Genomic DNA, 23849 nt, shown 5'->3' on the forward strand with positions numbered 1-23849 from the left:
TTTAATAGGTATTTAATAGACATTTTAAAATCCAGCATCTCAGGAATAATGCATAATATAGTTGTAAACAATGTAGTTTGATATGTTATATGTTTAAAATCCAGCATCTCAGGAATAATGCATAATATAGTTGTAAACAATGTAGTTTGATATGTTATATTAAAATTAGTTAAAAATGAACCAAAAAACAAAATTTCACCCTACCTGTTTCTCTAGCGACAGTGCTTTCATTCTCTTTCTGAAGAGGTCAGTGGGATCTGTAACTCTGCCACCCTCCCATCCCCCACCCCCAACACACACACTTAAACGACATAAGCCATATCCCAGTGCATCTGGAGAGTCCCCACAGCCCCTTGTTTTCGCCCAGGTCCCTTTTCGCTTCTAGAATGCCCGTGCGCACTGCTGCCACCATGAGGGCAAACGTGAGAATGCAACTCCCCTTCTGCTTTTAAGAATCTCCCCAAATACAGAAATAACAAAGCCTTCCTTTTAAAAATTCTTTTACTTTTTCCTTCTTTTCTTTACCTCCTCTTATTATTTTCCTTTTTTCATTTTTTTTTTTAGGAAAGCACAAAGACACATTCATAACACTACCAACTTACAGTTATCATCTGAACAATCTCTCCTTTCAAACTCACCACGGGTGTCCCCCTCAAGGGGTGCGTGGAGGGGGGTTTAGAAGAATATTTCTCACTGCTTTACCAGCTATGATTTAGGCTATATGCTAAAGCTGTTAGAGCATGATTAAAAACAGAGCTAGGTACCTTCAGGAGTGAAGATAATCTATTTCAAATGACCTATCCATTTGAAATATTAGAATATGCCTTAATGATTTTTAAACATCTTTCTTGGCAAACTCAATACCATCCTTCACAATCAAACTCAGCACATTTAAAATTTCAAACCATAGTGTTAATCCACTCTATCAAATTATATAGTATTAATTAATAAGCTACAACATTCTTTACTAGACTTTCACCTTATTCATGTTTTAAGAGAAGCATGACTGGGTAAATAAAATGAAAATCTGATCCTTATTCAGCTCCTGAAAAGCCTGGAGTGGTGAATGACATGTATATATTTCTTCCGACTAAGGTTTACATGGACTTGACAATCTCACGTCTCAGCTTGGGACCCCATATATAATCCGATTAATAATCAATAGCATAACTGGAGAAGACTCAATTGCTAGTAGTGGTTTTTGCTAGTACACCATACACGAAGATCTAAACTGGGGCAGTGGCTTCCCCACCCAACTCTGGGTGTCGTCACAGAATCTAAAAGAGAAAAAGAGGAAAGAGACGTGCACTTACCATTATCATTGCCTTGTCTGATTTCCTCTGCAGTCCGATCTATTAATACATACAAAGACCAAACCACACAGGTGATTGCGATGACGTGGAATGTGACAGAGCAGAATATCTTCCTTCTTTCACTAGAGGTCATCTGTAGTTTCTCCCACTGCAATTATAAATGAATCACACAAAACTGAATTTCTAGCTAGGACATTTTGCCCCTCATTTAAATCTCAGACACAGGAAAAACATTAAGTATTTGAAATTTCAGATGACACTATAATATTCAAATATAAGTCTTCATGTTTAGAAGGAAATGAAATCATAACCTGTGTAGCTATATAACTGAAATAAATATATTAAGGTGAAAACAAAAATATTTTCCTATTTCCAAGTGAATTATATCAAGTTATTTCTGTTTTGCTAGCCTGTAGTTACCTTATCATGAATGGGATAGTTTTAATATTGTACAATTTTTAGAAAATATTTCCTTTCGGGTTTCTGCATTTTACTCTTTATGGTACCAGGTTATAAACAATCAGAAGTAATCTCATTTTGGATTAATACATAGCCTGATATAGTGTTGCATTTTTGAATGTATCACTCTAACCAAGTATTTGAATGGCTGGATGACATCTGTGAGAGAAAGTTGGCATAGGTTCACAACTCTTCTAGGAAACACATTCATCTGGGCAATGGGAGAAAATCAGCTGAGACCCCTTTTAGTGCAATCTTGATTTGCTGCTGCTGCTGCTACTATCACAACTATTGTCCCTTAGTCACGTTTTTCAGAAGGCTGCTCTCTCAAGTCAGAGAGGAAGAGGGCTACAGTTTTTATAGTCATACATTAAGGTTTAATTGAGGGAGTGTGTTCATTATTAACATTGAAGAAATAGATTCCCAAATGAAATCTTATTGCTTTGACGCCTAGAGTATCACTTCGTTTCTGTGTTAAGAATTGTCTTTATTTTTCTTTGTATATTTCTATAGGAAAATCAAATCACTATGACCTAATTAGAGGTGAACTGATGTGCCAAGCTTTCAATAATCCATGATTCTTTACATTCTTTACTTATTTTGCACTTCTTTCCCACTCCTACATATCATTCCAAGCACAAGTCAATTGAAAACAAGTGGGCACACATTAGGCTCCATAAAATACTGGCTCTGTCACCAACTCTGAGACATGGGTGAAGTCGTTTAATCTCTCCAGGCCCACTTGCCTCAGCCTAAGACGCAAATTGTGGCAGAGGCTGTGACAGAGAGGTTTGGGAAGAAGATGCTATTCTTTTTTTTTTCTTTATTAACAGACTAGTTAATTCTATGAGAGTTCGTTGTGCCAGCTAAAAGCTGCTTTCCAATCTTCCTTGGCAGAAGTGGACATTGGCTGTTTTCCACTCAAGAGATATGAGTGACTATGTGGGATATAGACTTTTTGACCTACTGACCCAGGAATTACCCCTTCTTCCTTTCCTTCATTGTCTCTTCTTGCGACCTGGGATTCATAACAGTAAGAGTACCAACAATCATCTTCAAGGAATCTTGAGGAAAAGTCTTGAGAATTGGAGAGACCACGGCCTGAAGAGCAGCAGCTTACCTCGGGATGCCCATGTACACGCAAGGAAAATAAAGCCCTGTCTGGGTCAGCCATTATCTTTCAGGACTCTGCTACTCGCTACCAAACGCGATTCCTGATGAAAGAATCAAATAGATACTTCCTAACTTCCCTTCCAGCATGATGATTAAGATCCTACGATTTCATGTGTAAGAGAGCACAGCCCTTAAAGTCTGATCATGATGCTCCAGCAATCTTCTTAAACATTTTAGAGGCATACATGTTTTATTTGCAAACACCATCTGTTTCTCTCCTCTTGCTGGCCAGTCATCACATAGTTTTCCGTATAAAGGTCTATTAGACTCAAGTGACAATTCATATTTCATCTTGTACTTTCTTTTTCATCACACTACATAATATATATTATTCCAAGTAAATAATGGAGAAATCTTATAATGTGACCAGGGGTTTCTGTCTAGAATCTATTTTTAATTAACTGATATTAAATTGAGAAGATTTTAGTATGTGTATCTTGGTTTTAATCAAAATTTCACATCATATCTGTGAAAGATGTCTTTTTAAAATTTTGTTTTGTTATTGATTTATTGTAATGTCAATTTGAATAATCTGTATAATTTAAAACAGAATAGTATCATTTGGTAATGCCATTTTGTGATTTAATAACTGTTTCTTGAATTACCTCAATATTCAATATGACCAAATAAAAAGTATAGGATGGTGCAGAAAATACAACTTTACATGTTCAAATTTCCTAAATGTTCTAAGTAGATGAAAATACCTCCAATAACAAAATTTCATACCAAATCAACCCTCCACTGTAAAACTATTTTTTAGAAAAGCTATTAAAAATGGGGTCTTCTTAAATCTAAGGAGCATATCGATTGATACACTGGCTGAAACACATTCTTCAAAATTAATGAGCCTCAAATAGAAAAGTATCAATGAGGCTGACAGGGACGGACCAAATCAAATAGACTCCTTCTAGTTCCAGACAATAGAAGCTCTGAAGTTGTCACTTTCTAATCTCAAAATTTTAAAAATAAATAAAGTGTAAAAAGACCATGAAAATTTCCCACCTTCGTTTATAAATCCTTAAGGGACTATTCAGGAATTCACTAGCCCACACACAGGTACATGTAATACAACAGCGCCCCCTTCCGCATGATTACAGTTCTGTGTGCAGTAGTCAGCACAAGGCATCACCAGAAATCTGTATAGTTTATATGATATTCATCCATATCCTTGTATTTTCAAGTTTATATACAAAGTTTGAATAACTCTGCAAGCCTTCACAGTGAGCAATGCATCGAGAAGGCAAGGATAGAAATTTTATTTTAACAAAGCTGTTAACAAAAAAGCCTTAGTTTAATATTTGGGATGCTGAAATTCAGTACCAGCCTGCTAAAGATTTTGTGATAGGAAAGTGCTAATCTGCCCAGTTTTATAAAATAATATGTGTATAATGTTCACTACTGTGACCCTTCTGGGAGGGGGATACTAGAGAGAAGCCTCTTGGGTCTTTACTGTGGCCCCCTGCTCAGCGGCAGCTTCACCTGGTACCTGTGAGAGATGCAAATTCTCACACTCCACTTTTGAGGTGACTCTCTGTTGGCTTCACTCCGTCCCTGACAGCTCTCTGCCAGTGTAGCAGCCTCATGTTCGCTGTGCCACCCACAGGGGGGGCAGGGCCACAACTCTCCTCTTTAGATTATTTAGGCCTGAGATAACTATTCACCCTAAATCCTTCAGTTCTAAGGTGACACGTCTCTCTAATTGGTCTCAGTGAAGCTGGTGGAAATGCTAAAACAGCAACTCCCTTCCCTAAGGGGCAGGGGAAAACCATGTACCACAGCACGTCACCCAGCTTTTGACAACTCTTTACACTACTAACTCCCCCAGCTGCCTCTTGTCACCCTTCAAGTTCATTTACACCTTCAAAATGGGGGATAAGCTAAGGTTGACAAAACCACTTTCACAAAATCCTCCTACATAGGTGGTCTTGGACCTTCCTGTAGGCTTTATAATTGCTGAGTCTTTGATACCTGTTTTATTGTTCCTGGCCTTTGGTCCCATGCTGAACCCCACCTTCCACCCCCTAGATTAGAAAAAATTGAACAGAACTCTATTATTCACTTAGAAACATGCTACTGAATATTTCTGAAAAGACTTCCGCATTGGAGTATAAATTGATGCAAACATTGTTTCTGTGAAATTTTCCATTTGTTTTAGCTAAATGAAATTGTTCAGGTTTTCTAATTTAAATTACTTGTATTCATATTCTGTACTAAAATATAAATTCGAAAATACTGCCTAAAAAGAATGTTTTTCTAATCTTTGTACCAGTGAAGAATAAAGGCAGTTTATTTGCACAAAATCAAAATACACGAGATAGAGACTACTTTACTGAATCTCTTGCCTTTTCTTCCTTGACACAGGTGCACTACATTGTTCTGTTTTCTTAACCAGAAGAACCAGAATTATCTACATTGGGCTAGAGTAAACAAAAACAAATTCCACCAGGTGGCGCCAAGCCCAAACTGTTGCTAATAGAAAGAAGGATTTTTTTTTTTTTTCCCCACGAACAACTGGACCCAGGAGCTCCCAGCCAGCTGGTCAGTCATCAACACACAAAATTGCAAAACCACATTTTAACTGTTTAAAATTTTCTGACCCTCCTTGCTTATCACATTTGATGGCGTTTTACTGCGCACGAGTGACAGTAGTACCCAGAACAGCAAGTCTAGACTTCATTACCTTACCTGCATGCTTTAGTAAGATATATTGTGCTAGAGGAGAGCAAATAAACTCAGCAAAAGTAATGGGGCTTACAAAATCGGTAAAGTTTCTAGAGGGCTCATTTACAGGCTTAGAGTTGGGTTCGTTCACGTAGGTCTGGAAAGTGGTTCTTAAAGAACGTTCCCCACAACCAGGAGCATCAATGAGTCTCGTTAGTGTTAATTAAACAAGGCCATTGGGCTGAAGTTGGCCCTAATGCCAGGGTAGCCTATATAAGCAAACTCAACTCTAAGACTGTAAATTCGATTTCCTGCAGGTCTGGAAATCGAAACCTAAGGATCACCAATCACGAACAGGCTTTAAGCTGTAGCCATCAAATAATTGCTTTGCTTCTGCACTTTCTCCATATGTCTTCCCCCTCGCTCTTGTGGGTGGAGCCCTCCTAACTGCTTCGGGTTTGGCACTGTCTGGGTTCCAAAGGATTATTGCTCAAATAAACTCTTAAATAATATAATATGCATTAGTTTCTCTTTTAATAAGAATGTGATTATTTGGGGCCCCACATCACACTTACTGAATCAGAAACTCTGGTGGCCAGGCCATGTAATCTGCATTTTAACTAGCCTTCAGGTGATTCTGAGGCAACCACCTGCCTAATGAATGATGCTTGGCAGAGTTGTATGTTGACATCAATGGAGTCTGTATTAGAAGTAGCATTTGTCACTTCCTGACATAAACTAAGCAGTAGTCCAGGGAAGGAAAGTCAATGAACCAGTTTGATTACCTGGCTGTGATGTTAATATTTCAGGTTAAGAGAGAAAAAAAAAAAAAGAAAAAATCATAAAATCAGTGAATTTGTTTGAAATAAAATAACATTGTTTGGAGTTAGCTCATTAATCACTAAAACAAACTGTTCTATTTTTTAATTCCACTTTTCAAATTAGTGTTTAGGTACATGAAAGCCTATTAAAAGCTAATTTTATTAGTTATAATTTCAAATACTTTAGGAGAGAACCAAACAACAGACTCTTAACATTTATGAGGAGTAATTCTTGAGACCTTAATGAATCCCCAAGTTCACAAATATGCCTATGGCAAATAATTTACCCTTTAAAAACAAAACAAAAACAGATTCACAGATACAGAGAACAAACTGGTGACTGCCAGAGGGGAGGGGGGTTGTGGGGCTGGGTGAAAACGGTGAAGTGTTGAAGAAGCACCAATTGGTAGTTACAAAACAGTCATCGAGATTTAGAGTACAGCATAGGGTATATAGTCGATATTACTGTTAAAAAAAAAAAAGAAAAAGAAAAAAGAAAAAAAGGACCCTGGAAGAAAAAATTGACTTCTTTAGGCTTTTAGTAATAATTGCTACAAACCTAATGGTAGGTAAGAAACAAGAAAACCAGGTTGAGATGTAGATGATTGGCAGTTGTTTAAGTTCACTGATGTTAAGGTCCTCACTATGAGACACAAGCCAGAAAGTATACAAGATGCAAACTTGTCTCTCAACAGAATTATAAATAACCATGTATATAGATCTCCCAGCTTTCTTACTAAGAGACAAAACCTCAAATGTTATATCCACAAATGCTCTGTGAGTTTACTGTTATCTCCTGGGGAAAAAAAAAATACCTTTTTCCCTATAGTTCTCTCATCCATTTTTGGTCCACCAATAATAATTATTTAGCATCTTCCCTGCATGGTCCAAAGTGAAGGGACATTATATGATTTCTGGTTGAATGAAGCTCCTGTTTCTCTCGGTAACAGGACAAGAGGAAATTGTCTTGCCCTACAGCAGACACTAGGACCTACATCCAAACAAATTGCAAACATGAGCAGTGAGGAATGGGCCATGTGCCTAGACGACTCTTTGAAGTCTCCAACTGAAATATAAATGTAGGATTAATCAGTACTGTCTGGGACAGTTTGATCGCATGTTGATTTAGAGTTGGAGGAAATAGTTATTAATACCCAGGTTAGGGCAAAGATAACACTGCATATTGGCAGTCTTACTGAAAAATGGTTTCTAAATCTTCCCACAAAGAGGAGGAATACTTGGGAACCTGAAATCAATGGCTACATCTTGCTACCACTCAGTCTGTCTCCTTTGGCACTCAGAGCTATTGAGCGATGGGCATTACCTGAACATGGAGGGGAAAAATAATAAAAATTATTCAGTTCTGGGAGTATTTTATAATTAAAAGTACTTTTCAGCGTTGGCTGTCTAACAGAATCCCCTAGGGAGCTGATGCCCAATATACACACCCAGGCCTTACTGAATCCATCGCTGAGGAATAAACTATGCAGTGCACAGTGTATTCTGGTTCAAAGTGTACACGAAGGATCTGGGTTCAAATTCTGACTCTGCCACTAAGTATTGTGTGACTGTGGGTGAGCTATTTTAATTTTCTGTCTTCCTGTTTCTTTACCTATAAAAGATGGTACCTACTTTACGGGGTCAAGTTTAAGTGAGTTACTACATGTAAGTGCAGAACAGTATCAAGCACACGTATAAAGAATTCAATAAACAATTGTTATAACTGGGAACTTGCAGCATCACATCCAATCTGACTTCAGTTGTTTTTAATCTTCATGTCAATAACAGCACTGAAGGACAGAGAAAGGATGAGCTGGGATTTGTTCATGCAGAATCGAGACAACCAAAGCCCCCACTCTCCATCTATTTTCCAAGTATAAGTAGACTTTTATGAATAATGAACCTCATAGTAGGGAAAAACAGGCCACTTTTGTGAACTATTTGTACAAAAAGGGTTAGTAGATGAGTTACTATGCATATACCTGGTAGATTCATTTAAAAGACTGCACAATTATAGCTTCTTTTCTGTTAGGATTGAAAAAAAAAATATGCCCCAGGTTACCATATATGCCTCAGTAAGTTTTTTGTCTGAAAATTTCATTCAAAATGTCATGTTAACACTTCCCCCCAAAAAACACTGCTGGATGACAGTTTTCACAAAATGTTAAAGGGACTCGAACTTTCCAGATCAACTGAAAGCCCAATGCGAGTGTGTGGGCCTGAGTAACTCAGTGCATCAAGGGCGGCCGATCAGAGAGGTCTGGAAATGTGCCCCAGGCACCTGTATCTATCTTAGTGACTACAAAACCCAAGAAGCTACTTGAGAATGGATAAGTGAAAGAAATGGCTCTTTATCCTCAAAGGTAATTTAACTTGGATCTTATACACAACTCAGTGTTTGCTTTCCCAAAAAATTTTTTTAAGGCTAACTGATATAATAGTACTTTGCTAAGAGCTCACATTACTTTACCATATTTACAATAGTACTTGGAAGAGCCCGGAGCCCGGTTGAGTAGATAAGTAGAGGTGGTATAACAGGTCGAATTCAACTTACAACGAAAATCCAAGCATTATTGAAATACCATTTTAAAGCTCTAGGAAAAGGTGCACTTAAAGCAATAGTAGTAAAAATATATTGTAATGATATGCTTGTCACATTAGTTTACGATGGGAGAGATAAGTTACTAAGAAATGTGGCTCAGTGCTGTTGCGGAGACAGGTGTCAACTACCAAACGAGAAACTGTCTGGATGTAAAGATGGAATCATAGACCAAGAGAACAGAAGATGTTGCAAAGAACCACAGGGAGCAGGAAGAGCTGGGGAGAGGCAGGGGTCCAGGGTGGCGGGTGAGGAGAGAAGCACAGAGTTGACAGTCAGGTCGAACAGGCAAGAAGCCAAGTGCTCAGAGAGGAACTGGAATGAAGTGACAGGGTCAGGCCAACCTGGATTAGAGCCCTGGGCAGGAAATCTGAACTGATTTGGGCCAGGAAACCTACCTCCTTAAGCTCTAGTTTCCTCACTGGTAAAATTGAGATGATGCCACTTGTACAGAGTTGTGGATAAAATTATATGAGATGATATCCATAAATAACACATGGCAAATCCTCAAGTAAACCAGGAGTCCCTAGCTGGCTAATGATACAGTCTTATACGGTTCACAGACGATGTTTTAGGCCCAGGGCGGGCTTTATAAAATTTGAATTCCTCGAAGTGTAACAAACTCAGTTTGCCTTGGTCCCCACTGTGCTCTTTGGTTTACACGCTGCTCATTTTACTCATTTATATTACCTGCTGGGTGCCTGCGGGCAACTGAATTTGTGATCCTTGAAGTATTAGCATCAGGAAGCAGTGTTTTTCAGAAAGGTGGGAGTCTTGATATGCAAAACAGACACCCGAAGCATTCCGGATCTTGAAAAGAGGTGTGGATCTTAGAAGCCAGTGTGAAGAGGTCTCAGAGGGTCTGCCAGGTACCAAAAGACACCCATAAAGGAGCACTTAGGAAGATCTAGGTTAGTGTATTGATGCGCTGGAAGCTGCTGTATGAGAACGTCAATCTTACAGATAAAAATGCTCTAAAAATATTGTGGCCAGTAAATTCAGTTACTAAAATATTGTAAAAACAGATGAGTTCCATTATATCAGTCAGCTTTAGCAGGATTAAAATTTTCTCTCTACATAAAATGTACGTATGTTACATATTAAACGTATATCTGAATATATGTGACTCTGATGTTATATTAAACAATTTTTTTAAATAAACTTTTCCTGATCTCCTATTGTTTCCTTTCAAGAAGTTTATGAGAGATGGGATTTCCTAAAAGTTTTGAGCAAGGTATTTACAATGTAGGAAAAAAACGAGTAAAATCGTCCACTAGAGGGTGCAGTGACAGCGCACATGAAGATGCTATGCCAGAGAGAGAAAAAGGAAGGAAATGAACCCATGCTTATTTTATGTTTCTATCTAGGTGGGGAGATATGGTATGTGGTACTTAGGCACATCTGCGTTGAAATTGCTATGGTAACAGTTACAACCGCAAATTCCTAGGCTCCGCCCAGACCCACATCTGGGGCAACCGGGGATCAGCTTTCCCAGCGACCGCTCCCTGTGATCTTCGTGTTTGCAGAAGTATCAGAATCACTTCTTCGAGGAGAGAAAAATTTAGGGAAATATTTTAGAGAGAAGCTCTAATTTCTAACACTTTTTTACAAGAGTGAAAATATTTCAACTCCTCCCCTCCCCCCCCAAAATTAAAAACCCACCTATATCTGGGTTGATTAATATGTCATTAAGGACAAAAATTACTTAAAGACTTAATAGATGCATTTAAACTAAGTTTCTTATAAAAGATCTAGCCAATACTCGGTTCTCTGTTTTCCCTTGAGGGTGACGGTGAAAAATACTTCCAAACACTCGGGAAGAGATATCTGTATATCACTGCTTCAGGCATGTTGAGCCAGCAGAAAATCTATCGTGCTGTTCATAGAATATTTAATCATGGACTGGGACTTCAAAAAGAAAACAAAAAGAACAACTAGATAACATTTCATAAGACGGCATATTCCGTCTTCTCTATAGATTTAAGTTCTTGCCTAACACCCTTGGAATTGCCACTGCCATCTGCACTGTTCTTTCTCCGAAGCCCATTTCTCATGTTTATTTCTGCTGTGTACGCCGCTCTCTCTGCCTCTTTTGTGAATATCCATACTGCATGTGGGGTCTACACAGGCCATCTGTCAACCTTTGTGCCTAAGATGATCACAGTCCTGTAGTTTAGGAGACAGTGCCCACATGCTAAGCAGAATCATAGAGACGGGAACGTTAGAAGATACTTTAAAAGATCCGATTTTACCCCCTCATTTTCTAGAAGAAATTGAGGCCCAGAAAACTGAATCGATTTGCCCAGGGTAATAGAGTTATTTATTAGATTTTTTTTCTCTAGCTTTATTGAGCAGTAGATTTTTTTTTTTTTAATTCAGGAGCTAATTATTGAAGCATTATAATGTATTCGATATTTTCTAGGTGCCAAGGAACAACATAGTCGAGATTCCTACTTTCATGAAGTTTACATTAGTGTCATAATTGTGGAATTTGGGGGTATCCGTTAGAACAGGGGCTGTGTAATTGTTTATCAACAAGAGATAATGGGCTTTGATTTCCTAAGTGCTTCTATCACTCCCAGTCTTTTAGTGTGTGTGTGTGTGTGTGTGTGTGTGTGTATTGTGTGGTTATCTTTCCAAAATATTCCTTTGGGTGGCAGCAAAGAAAAAAAGAGAAGTTTCTTTGTGGAATCTGCTGTATAATCGGGGATAGGGATGATCTTACTGACAACCCCCATGGTCAATGTTTATTTTCATGGGGAAAAAAAAAAACACACTCGCATCCTATTTCCAATCTGCTTTAACAGTAGTGTCACATCTGAAAATTCTATGCAAAGTGACTGAGTTGAGTTTTTTGTTATTATTGTTTTGTTTGTTTTACCTTCAGAGTCTTTTAATCACATAAACAGTTGAACTAAATCTCTTAAATATATATTTAATTTATATATTAAATGTCAAGTTCAGCTTAAACGGCAACCAATGAAGCTTTAATCTCTCTAAATACTGATTTGGATTTTTGCATATAATAAATACATTGCACAACTAATACAATAAAACAAATAGTTTGTAGTTAATATATTAAAAATCAATTTCATCAGTATTTTGACACCAAGAATAATTAATTGGCCTAATATATTACCTTTAAACTCGTTTTTGGCATTTTAGAGACTCAGCCTTTGCTAAGAATTTTGTTCTAAAACTGAAGACTTTTTTTTTTTAAAAGAGTAAAGTTCTTCAGAGTTTCCATGGGTATATAAACTCCCTAAATTGTATGTAAAACATTGTAGTTTCTTTTTCTGGGGAGAGGTCCATAACCTCATCAGATTCTCAAAGAGGTCTGAGACATTTCTAGATTAAAAGTCCTTGCTGTAACCTTCTCTCCCTTAAATGGACTTAATAGTGATATCCCAAGTTCTTATAAAATAAGGAAGCACTGGCCAGGGAAGGGAAGGAGGTATATGTAATCTCCACAGGCTGGAAATGAAACTTGAAGTTCAGACACTTGACTTTGTCAATCAAAAACTTCAACTTCCACGGCTGAAAGTCTTTTTAAAAGAAAGGGTTTATTAGGCCACTGCTAGCCAAAAAAGAACACTAGTTTTGGGGCATGGAGTCTAAAACATTAGCGGCATGGCTAGGTAGAAAAGACAGCATGTGCATCATTCTGGAGTTGTGCAAGCGTTTTATACATCAAGTAGGGGAGGAAGATGTAACCGCTCTCAAAGGATTTACATTAGCTACAGGCAAAGGGGCGGGAGAAGGTGAAGGGGGCTAGTCCCACGATAAGCACAGCAGAATCCGAAAAGCTAATGTGTCCACAAGGAGTGGTGGCTCCTGGGGTTTGAGGGCACGTGGCTATTCTCTCTTTTTAGATAATCTCTGAAATAGCCACCTGGAAGTTACTTTAATAATTCCAACGTACACTAAGGAGTGTGAACAGTCTTTGGTTGGTTTAGCACTGCAGTTGTTAACTGATCCCCACCCCCCGCCCTTTGTCTTTTCCTTCTACTCTCTGGCCTGCTGTCATTTAATTTAGGGTGTCACAGAATTTTCTCCTTGTCAACATGTTTGGAAAACAAAGGATGGCTCTGCAACCATAACTAGCCAGTTGTCCTCATTTGAAGTACTTAGTTTAGAATGGATTTCAAATCCCAGATGCTGATTCTCAGGCTGCTGGGTGGTGAGAGAGGATGTGTAATGCTCATGCATGTCTCTGTGGGAATGTTCAACTGTGTCCCAGTATTCTGCTGTACAAAAAAAGACAACTGTGTCCCATCCCGCCAGCCCCAAATCCAGTTTCTCTCCATTTAAGAAGTTATTTAGAACCAAGGGAAGCTTTCAGGTGGCTAGGAATTTCGTTTCAGTTCAGAGGACACCAGAACAATTTTGTTCTGGACTTTCAAGAGCCCTTAACGAGGAGTCTGTTTTGTGTAACGATCCCTTAGGTCTGTTTGCCCTTTCTGTGGGATTTCTTGAGACACAGGTGACATTCTGGCACAGATCCCATATTTATTCCTAGAACTTAAGAATGAGAAGTGAGTATGAGATGAACTTTTATTCGAAAGTTCTTAATTAGCACTCATTTTTTCCCTATCTCTTTGGGTATGTAATAAAAATGGGTTGGCCTTGCTTCTTTCTCTATGCCTTTCATTCCCAGTTATTAAAATTCTGATAATAAATTCCTTTTTCTACTGCAAAATTCAGTGCTCAGTTTCTCTAGTATCCTTAGATTCCTGCAAAGGGAAAGAAATTAAATGGTAAACCAACTTAATATTCTAACAAAAAGGTGAAGTTCAGTTCCCTACATTGAAAATGGAGCGGGAAAGTTTAATATTTCCATTAAAATATCCCCTTTCTATCAAAGATCATAAAAGACTTCTGATACCTGAGCAGAGCATGATAAAGGTGCAAAGAAAAGAGGGTAACTTTGGGTTACGTGAAAATTTTTGGAATTGCGTGGATAGAGATTTGTCTGAGGAAACTGTAATGACTGAGCAGGAGCAGGAGGTAGAAAGGCAGGGGTGAGGTGGGAAGAGGGGGCAGCACCGGATGATGAAGAGCCTTGATTGTCAACTCAAACTATGGGGCATGGGACTGACATGGACTAATTGATGTGCAGAGAGAAGCAGAAAATGTTCTTCCTATATTTCCTTCTGGGAGTTTTTTCAAGAGAAATTTCTTTGTGACTAGTTGGGGTGAAAAGCAAGACCGCCAGGGACACGACTGCGGGCTGGTCTCTTTGAGTGAGACAGTGGGAAGAGCTTCTCTGTCATTCTGAGGAGATGAGGGGATGGAAGGGCTGAGAGAGCTGCGGAGTCACTGGGGAGAAGGTGGAAGGCTCTGGCTTCAACACTGGAATCCTCTCCTGCACCTGAACTCACCAAATATGGAGGTGGGTGGATTTGGAAACAAAATCTACAGAGATCAGATTACACGAACAGAAGTGGGATGGCATATGAAAACGGAGTGTGTGGAAAGAGGGAAAACAAGCCGTAGGCACCTGCAGAAAGCAGGTGTAAGATGTAGATTGTCCCAGGCCCCAGATCTGAAGTTTGGGCCAAGCTTAAGAAATCTCCAAGGAATAAGGCAGAAAGGAATGTGGGTGACTAAGGTTTTAGAAAGCCCATTCTCGCAGCTGTATGAAGGATGAACTGGGGATAGGGTGGCTAACCAGTAGGCCCTGTTTTTCTCCCTAGGGGAGGGAAGGAACGAATATCTTGACAGTGGGTCTTATTAAATATGACTTCTACTTTGGAAAACATTGGTACTCTCATGAGTAAACTCCCATACTTCCTGTCTTCAGACACAACACGTATTTAGAACAGCATCACACCCTTCTTACTTCCTTCCCTCTAATCTAAGAAGACAAAATGTCTCTTTGCAGTCTAAAATAATCACTCCCCATGACTCCTGGCCCTGCGATTACATCTTTTTATTTATTTTTAACTTCTCTCTCTCTCTCTATAGCCCTCTTCCCTTCAACACGAAAACCTGCTTGTATGTCTCTTCCAGTTTTTATTACACAATAGCTTATTACTTTATTAACTGCATGTTTGTTATAGAAAACTTATAAAATACAGAAAAGTGAAACAAATAAAATAATTTATTATCTCATCTGCAATGTATATCTTTAATCTTTTTTATTTATGTACACATAACATATACTAGAATGTAACTATTCAGGCCATTTTAAAATAGAAATTTAATTCTCGTACATATTTATTTCTTTGGTGGAGTGATAATGGGGAAGGCTTCTACCCTTTAATTAGTGGAAAGAAGCAAGAACTGAACAAGTGTGGGAAACCGAGCCCCAAACTGTTTTCTTTTTACATAATTTAAAAACAACATCATTGAGATAGAATTGACATTTATTCTGCATATATTTAAAGTGTAAAAGTTGATAAATTTTGACATATATTATACACCCGTGAAACTATCATAATCAAGAATATGAACATATCTATCATTCCCCAGTTTCCTGTTATCCTTTTGTAATTCCTCCCACCCAGCCCTCCCCAGGCAACCAGTCATATGCTTTTTGTTACTGTAGATTAGTAAGAATTTTCTAGAATTTTATATAATTGGAATTATAACAACACATGCTCTTTATCTAGCTTTTTTCATTTGGCATAATTATTTTGAGATTCACCCATGTTATATAATGTGTCAATATTCATTCCTTCTATTGTATAGCTGTACTCCGATTTGTTTATTTGTTCACCTGATGAACATTTGAGTTGTATCCAGTTTGGGGCAATTAAAAATTGAGCTGTTATGAACTTTCATGTATAAGTCTTTCTATGAACATACGTTTTTATTTCTATTAGATAAATACGTAGGGGTGAAATGGCAAGATTATATGATTAGTATATGTTTAATTATTTGAAAACTCACCAAACTATTTTACCAAGTTTTTATACCATTTTATACTTCTGCCAGCAGTGTATGAGGGTTCCAGTTACTCCATATCCTTCCTAACTCTTGGTATGATCGGTCTGTTTAATTTTAGACATCCTAATAGGTAGGTAGTGGTATCACTGTGGTTTTAATTGGCATTTCTCTAGTGACTAATGTTTAACACCTTTTTGTGTTTTTATTTGCCATCTGTATATCTTCTTTAATGAAATGTCTATTGAAATTTCTTGCCCATTTTAATTTATTGCATTGTTTTCTTACTGTTGAACTTTCAGAGTTCTTTATATATGTGGGATACGACTACTTTATCAGATATATGATTTGAAAATATTTTTTCCTGATATGTGGCTTGTCATTTCATTATTTTAACAGTGACTTTTGAATAGTAAATGTTTTTAATTTTAATAGCAATTTGTTCTTTCATGGATCTTGGTTTGATGTCTTATCTAAGTATCTTTGCCTAACCCAAAACCATAAAGGTTTTCTCCCCATGTTTTCCTCTAGAAGTGTTATTATTTTAGGTTTTACATTTACAGAATACAGAGAGTTAATTTTTGTATATGAAGTAAGTTGTGAATTATACATATTTTGCCTTTACTAAAAAAGACCATCCTTATTGAATGGTTTTCGCTTCTTTGTCAAAAAATTTTTGGACTGTACACGTGTGGGTCTATTTCTGGATTCTCGATTCTAGTCCATTCATCTATTTGTCAGTCTTGACAAATATACTACATTGCCTTAATTCCTGTAGGTTTATTGGTAGCTTTTTCGTAGTCTTTAAAACAGGTAATATTATTCCCTCGTTTATTCTTGTTTTCAAAGTTGATTTGGCTATTCTAGTCCCTTTGCATAAAAACTGAGACTTTGGATAATTTCTTTAACTTCTCTAGGCCTTATTTGTGTTATTTGTGACACTATAAGAACATCTTTTTCATATTTCTTGGGAAGATTAATGAAGTTAGGTGTATAATAAAGCGATAGCGCGATGCTTGACACCAGTAAACAACCAGTAAATTCCGGCTGATCACTGTGGCCATGAACACAATGCATCTCAGCATGTTATTGCTATAAATGACCCATATCTCAACCGAATTGACTTAATGGAAACTCAAGAGAAAAATTTCCCTAGGACCTAAGTGACCTGCTATCCTGTATATTTGCTGAAATATTTATATACTATACATTATGGAATTGATCACATTTCCTTCCTTGCTTTGACAGCTAAACATTTTGGACGCAAATTAGCCTTCCCATGCAAGTGGTATACGCAACCCGTGGTACCCATCTTCCTTATGTTTGCCTTACAATTTCACTCCACTCATTTTCTTTTACTGCAGCCTCCTTAACCATTCACCTTAGATTAGGTATGTATTTCTGCAAGCAGAACTCAAATCCGTTATGCATGGTGATAGAGTGCTAATAATTTTTGAAGGTCGTTAACAAGAGAGGGCTGAGCTAAGCAAGCTACAAGGCTTTGTAGACTGACATTTGAATGCCTGATCTGTCAACTCATAATAACAGAAAGAAAAATGCCAGTTCTTTAGTAGTGGATATGATAATTTGTACTATTTTATATGAGTAAAATTCTTTGGCTTATTGAAATAAGAATGGCAGCTGAAAGGAGCTAGAGTATGTTTTATCTAATAAACGTGCAACATGAAAATGTTCTGAGCCATTAAGATCCATACAGAAACTTCATTTAAGGCCACATATTTGCATTCTCTAACCCTTGGGGATCATAAAATTAAACATGGTTGCCTTTTATGTAATCAACTTTTGAACAAAAATGTAAGGAGCAGGAAGTCGTATAAATATTTGAAAAGCTAACTGGAAATCCAGACCAACAGTACTGGATGAATGACTAAGAATTACTTCCAATCATCATGTAAGTTAAGTGTAGTCTGAGAGTTGTATTACCAAGATTAGGTCCAAATATGAAGTCTTCAAATTTTCAAACCTCAGTAATAACTTTAACCTAATCTAGTTATCTTGTTAACAGTAAGCTAGCAAAAAGAATAAGGCAATGCTTACTCCCCTCTCATTAGGTGCTTCCTTGAAACCAACCCCTGGGGATCCCAGACCTCTGGGCTCTGATGTCAGCCTCTGAATTCAAGTTCGATGTAGGCATAGCTTCCCAGAGAATTGTGAAGTTACCTTTACATACACGAAAATAACTCTCGTAACTGGACCTTGACTCTTAGGGGAAAATGTACAACATGTGAGTGACGTTAATCCCAGAAAATACTTTGCTTTTGAGTGATTTAATTTCACAAGCCATGAAAAAGTTGTTGATTGCAATCAATTTACATAGAAATTAGTCAAAATATGCCAACATTGTTACTACAGCTTTAAAAATGTATCTGCCTGCAGTAAACAACCTCACGTGTCCTGGAAATGCAGACATGCTATGGGATTATTCTAACTTTAATGCCTTAATATATACATCATACCTTGAGTCAAATTCTTTCACTGTAATGACACGATATGTTATATAAAAGTAATAGCTTTGTGCATACAGAGGATGTATTTGACCCTGTGTATTCTAAGAGATGATTGTGATTTAAGGTTTGCAACATCAGAAATGGCTTTCCAGAGCAGAGAAAACAGTGTTGTAGGTTGCCTTGACAACGTGGGTTAGTTGCATCAAGAAATCCATGGCAATGCAGGACCTTCTAGTATGTCAAGATTACAAACTATCTACCAAATTAGGTTAGAAGAAAACTAATTCCACTGCAAGGCAGTGTTACCTGACATATAAAATATTAGTTCTCACTTTTTATCATGAGTCGTGTTGGAAAAAAGGATGAAAAATCTAGGTGGCCAAGACATTCAGGCAGAAACGCAGGAAGAAGGCAGAAAGTGCAAGGGTTTTATTTGAGTCTGTCCCCCTCTCCTGCAAGCCATCACACACCCAGCAGAATTTCAGGAGTTCCTGCATATTCTCTGAAAAGCAGTTGTGCTAAGAAAAACGTACTTTGCCCAGATTCGGTTGACTTCCCCAGCAGTCTCCTACAAAGCTTCTCTATGAGGAATATCACTTGCTCATATTGCATATTCTTAAATAGTAAGCGTCACAAGGATTACCATGACAGAGCTAGTTAGTAGTTGAAAAGAAAACAAAACCTGCTAACATACGTGCCCCCGGTTCAATTATTCCGGCAGGGCTGAGAAGAGATTTATCTGGAAAGTATCACGCCTTCAAGATAAAGCCTGTTACTGAAAACCTACATTACTGAACAAGCTTGCTTCCTTCCCCCAGCAAGCACCCCTTTGTGACACTGTTCTTAGTATACAGTGTTGATACTCTTCTTCCTAAAACTACCATAAAGCAATTTTGAAAGAGAAGTTTGGACTTTCCCTTCATAAATGACTTTTTAAAGGTAAATAGAGCTCTGTTTTTCTTGGGCTTAAACTGCAGAATGAGTTTTGTTTTCAACATAGTTTCTCATTCTGTGAACCATCTGATATTATTGGAGATGGGCCCTGAGTGAAGGAGACATACCGTGGCTAGGCTGGCTGTCCCTTTGTGTTTCCTGGCTTTAAGGTCATGGAAGGGAATTGGGACTGGAGGGACACGTATTAGGAGCAGAGGAACGGCCTCTGTAATAGCAAAGTTGAGAGCGCTAGCCTAAGCTCTATGTGTTGAAATGGCATAAATGGGTGCGGACAATGACAGCTGCAACATGTACAGGGCCAAGGTAACCTGTCAGAGTGTGCTCTTGAATATGAGTAAGAACAAAGAAAGTCTTTCTTCCAATTGACATTCATTTTCTTTCTGCTGGGTAACAGAGAGGGAAGCATAATAGATGGACCCATCACCTGCATTAAGGGCCAGTATTACTCATGAGGCTTTGTGTCTATTAGAGGCAAAAACCATCGCTCTAAGCCTATGAATCATTTAAAGGGTGTCAGTGGACAAGTGGAAACATTGCTTTTTAGAAGTACCTTTAGAAGGGAAAAATGAACAGTCATGGCATCAACAATGACTTGCTGACTATATAGCAGGTTGAAAAATAGGCATATTATTTGGGAAGTATGCCAAAGTTCAGTCCTAAACATTAGGATTTCTCAATCAACTCTTTCTAGTTTATAGGTATATTTGCTGAGTATTAAAATTGTGGTTGAATATATATCAGAACACTCAAGTTCTTACTGCACCATCTCTTAGGCATGCATTGTTGAGAAGGCTACCATAATTCTGATTACAATGAAATGATCAGAAACCCTTTGAAAGCTTCCAGAACTTACTATTTATTTTTATTTATCCTGTTATTCTAAATTTCTACAGTCAAATACCTTTATCGAAGTCATTATTTATTTGTGCTGGATAATACGGCCTTCCTTTTCAGAAGCATCTTGCATTATTTCTTTAAATAATTTTCTTTGTATTTTTAGTATCTGGAAACTTTCTTAATTTAATTCTAGACTACTTTTACTAAAGCTTTTTAACAAATTGTTTTGTTCTTTTTGCCCTTTTATTTTAGTTTCTGGAATATTTGCTCAATTTTCTTTTTCAAGTCTTTTATGGAATGCTTTCTATTAGCTACACAATTTCTAAGATTAAAAAAATCTACTTTTTAGTTTTTCTTAATAGACGGGTGCCTAAAATGTATACAACTTAACCAATTATGCTTTCTTTGTCAAGTTCTGATACAAATGTCATGACTGCTTCCTAAAAAAATACTGGAAAAGTCATTCTTTCTCTCCCACTGGAATTGTTTAACTAGCACATGGATTGTATAAATTGTAAGTCCTGACATCCTCCAATTTCCACAAAAATCTGAATGATTTTTGAAGAAGATAAATGATGGCCTCTGAGGAGCAGGAACTCTTAAGTTGTGATAACTTTGGTTGAGGTGTTCATTGAACTAAATCCAAGGGGTAAGCTGGGGGCTAAATTTCTTTCCCCAAAGTCATCTGTTAACTGTCTGTGATTTGGAAATTTGGACACTCAAAAGAAAGACAGAAGATGTGGGTTATGAGGAAAGGTGGAAGATGATTTTTTCTTACAGAAATATGTTAATTCTTGAACTTGGTCTTTTTGACTTGAGTCTACCCATTAAAGGTGTTTAGAAATATCTTTCTGATAACCAGGCCTTGGTTCACGGGCCTTCCTCAGGAGCTGGGAGGCTGAGTTGGAAGTTACAGTGAAGATCAGAGCCAGCCAGCACTCATATGCAAGAAAACAGCACACCCACTGAGGCTGTGGGTGGTATATCCATGTGGGAAACACAGGAGGAAGGGCTACATTATGGTACCATTTAGAGAAAAGTAGAAAATTGGAAAGAAGCAGGCTTGTGAGAGATTAGTTCTTGTTTGGAGTGAAGCCTTTCAGCCATCTTGCTCCTTAAAATGTTGATAATATCACACAGGCTTGTTAACACATGCACAATGGGGCTAGACACCATCCTCCCAGATAAATCATATCAAAGTTTTCCTTATTTCTCTTTTACTTGTCAATTCGATAGAAAAGGAATCAGACTTGTCTAAAATATTTGCTTTAAAGAAAGCCATATTATACACTTGAAACTTATTTGATTTTGTTAATCAATGTTAACTCAATAATTTTCAATTAAAAAAGTAACCAAATTTGGAGTCAGAAGTTTGAGAGGTTATATCTAAGTATCACATCAAGATTTATCTTGTCGTCAGCACAGAACACTATAATTAAGAAATAAATAAACAGCGAAAAAAAAAAAAGCCATGTTGATTTTCAGTGCCTTATGATTCTTTCTTATATTTCATGCCAAGATTTGAGAATGTGGAATAATAAATTAAGAAAAAAATCCCAGCTGAGAAAGAAAAATTTTTAGCTAAAGGAAGATTAAAATATAAAAGTAATTTAAAACTCAATCATTATATCATTTTAAGAAAAATTAAAATGAAAGACAAATATAATTTCTTTCCCATAAAAACTTAATCATAAGATGATGCTTTAGGGAAAACTTATATTTGTAACTGTGTGTGTGCACGTACACACATGGATGTACATATGCTTCTGCACATTCTAATTTGATGCTTTTCTGTTTTCCATATGGATCACTATAATATCGATTCTGTCATTTTAACCACAGTTTATGTTTCAAATATCAAAATACACAGTATATAAAAGAAGTTCCATTGTGTCCCTTGTCATTGTCAAAATAAAATTGGATTTTTCCCAAGGACGGAACTATATCCTGTTAAAGACTTCTGTAATGTATTTTAAGTGTTTCTTCTTCATATCTGGAAGAGTAACACAAGGCGACATTCTTACCAAGCACGTGAGGTTATGTTCTGCAAGTGCTAATTTTCAAAGAGAGAAAGAGAACTGAAGTAGTAGACAAAAATATGATTGCATCTACTAATAAGGAAGTATAGAAGAGAAAAGTTCCAGCCACAATGATTATTCAGGGATTTTGTTTGTCTCCTCTGAGACACTCTGTCAGATCCTGCTTTGTATTCCCAATTCTTTCTCCCCAATGTCCTGGATAGTCAACTGCTAAGTAATGCCTTCCTGATTAGGCTAGGTTATGTGAAACATGGAGAATAAAAGAGAAAAGAGAGTCATCTTGCTATGTGTTTATAGTTACTGTAAAAAAACCTTTTAATATGAATGGCCTCATAAGTAAAGACTGAACATATGATGGCTTGTTCTCTTTGAATTACCTTTACCATTCTCTCTGGAGTTTCAGAAAATTCTTGATCCCCATAGCACTACCCACTGACTACCATGCCTTTCGAATTTACTACAAAATATTGTAAGAAATTCATCCCTTTTCATCTTTTTTGCAGTAGACCATATGCTCTCTGCGAGCAAGAGTTTTTTCCTATCTGGTTCACTACTGAACACACCGGGCACATAGTAGATAGCACAGTGAGTTCAGTGAATGAGTGAAGTGGGTATCATTAGAATCTTTTCAGAAGAATCATTCGGAACACAGTTTCCTACTGGTATGGGCTCAAATCTGCCTGGAGGGAACTCTGTGTTTATGAATGCAAGCATCACAAAAGGATAAGTTCTTCTTCTGTCCAGAGAAGAATATTTCTACTTTGCAAAAATTATTCTGTAATATCTATTGCAGTTGACAACACAATTTTTTTGTTTTTGAAAATTTAAAGACTAATTGACCTACAATTAATAAATAAACAGCAAAAAATTAAAAAAAAAAAGAAAGAAAGGAAGAAAGTCAGTGTTTCTACAAATACAAAAGGATGAGTCCATGTGATAAACCCCAAGTATCTATTAGAAACAAACATGAGTCACTGGTATTTTCCATCTCATAATAATTTGACATAACACATGTTGGAATCATCTACTCACACTGGAATATTATTTTACTTGAAATATCAGTTGTAGTTCTGAGAATATGAATGTGTTAAGGCAATAAAACAAAAACAAGGAAGACATTTTAGTGGAAAAGATAATGCTTCAATTGAGTTGAAATACCTTTCTTGTAATAATCTTCTTTTTGTTATTTCGTAGTTTACTAACCCTTTCCATTGCAATCAGCTAAGTTGCCTGCTGGGTTCCTCTTTCTCTTGAATGAAGCAGTGAGAAGGTAAAGGGAAGTGTTTGGAAGTGTTAGACAAAATCACCATTGGACCGTGAGAAATTTGTTGTGGAAAACTTACAACAAATTTGGAGAGTATGAGTTTGAAAAAAAAACATCATTTCCTAAGAGTATTCTAAATCACTTCGACTACCCTTAGGACTCATATTATAATGACGCAGAAACATAGCAATAGGATGAGAGAATGAGCATGAATTGCAAATTATGAGTATAGCTGTTTTTTTTTACAAGTACAAAGAAAGATTTGCCTGCCTCATACGAGAGCAGAGATTTTCATTGCCTGTAGGCTAACATGTTTGTGAAGAAATGAAACAGCAAATCTACTCCCCTCAAACTGGGCCCTGATTATAGGAGA

The 23849-nt window shown here is 37.2% G+C and overlaps 1 protein-coding gene across 14 annotated transcripts in view; it reads right to left on the minus strand.

Annotated features, from left to right (window-relative positions):
- Positions 1 to 23849, minus strand: part of MARCHF1 (membrane associated ring-CH-type finger 1) — a 576629-nt gene that overhangs the window by 7535 nt on the left and 545245 nt on the right. For all 14 annotated transcript variants that reach the window (XM_039876297.1, XM_039876290.1, XM_039876301.1 and 11 more), the window contains one exon: positions 1314 to 1461. In XM_039876297.1, the coding sequence (XP_039732231.1) occupies positions 1314 to 1461 (148 nt within the window). The remainder of the gene's footprint in view (positions 1 to 1313; positions 1462 to 23849) is intronic.

This window comes from Pteropus medius, unplaced genomic scaffold (genome assembly GCF_902729225.1).
Source record: "Pteropus medius unplaced genomic scaffold, Ma_sr-lr_union100, whole genome shotgun sequence".
NCBI classification, from domain to species: domain Eukaryota; kingdom Metazoa; phylum Chordata; class Mammalia; order Chiroptera; family Pteropodidae; genus Pteropus; species Pteropus medius.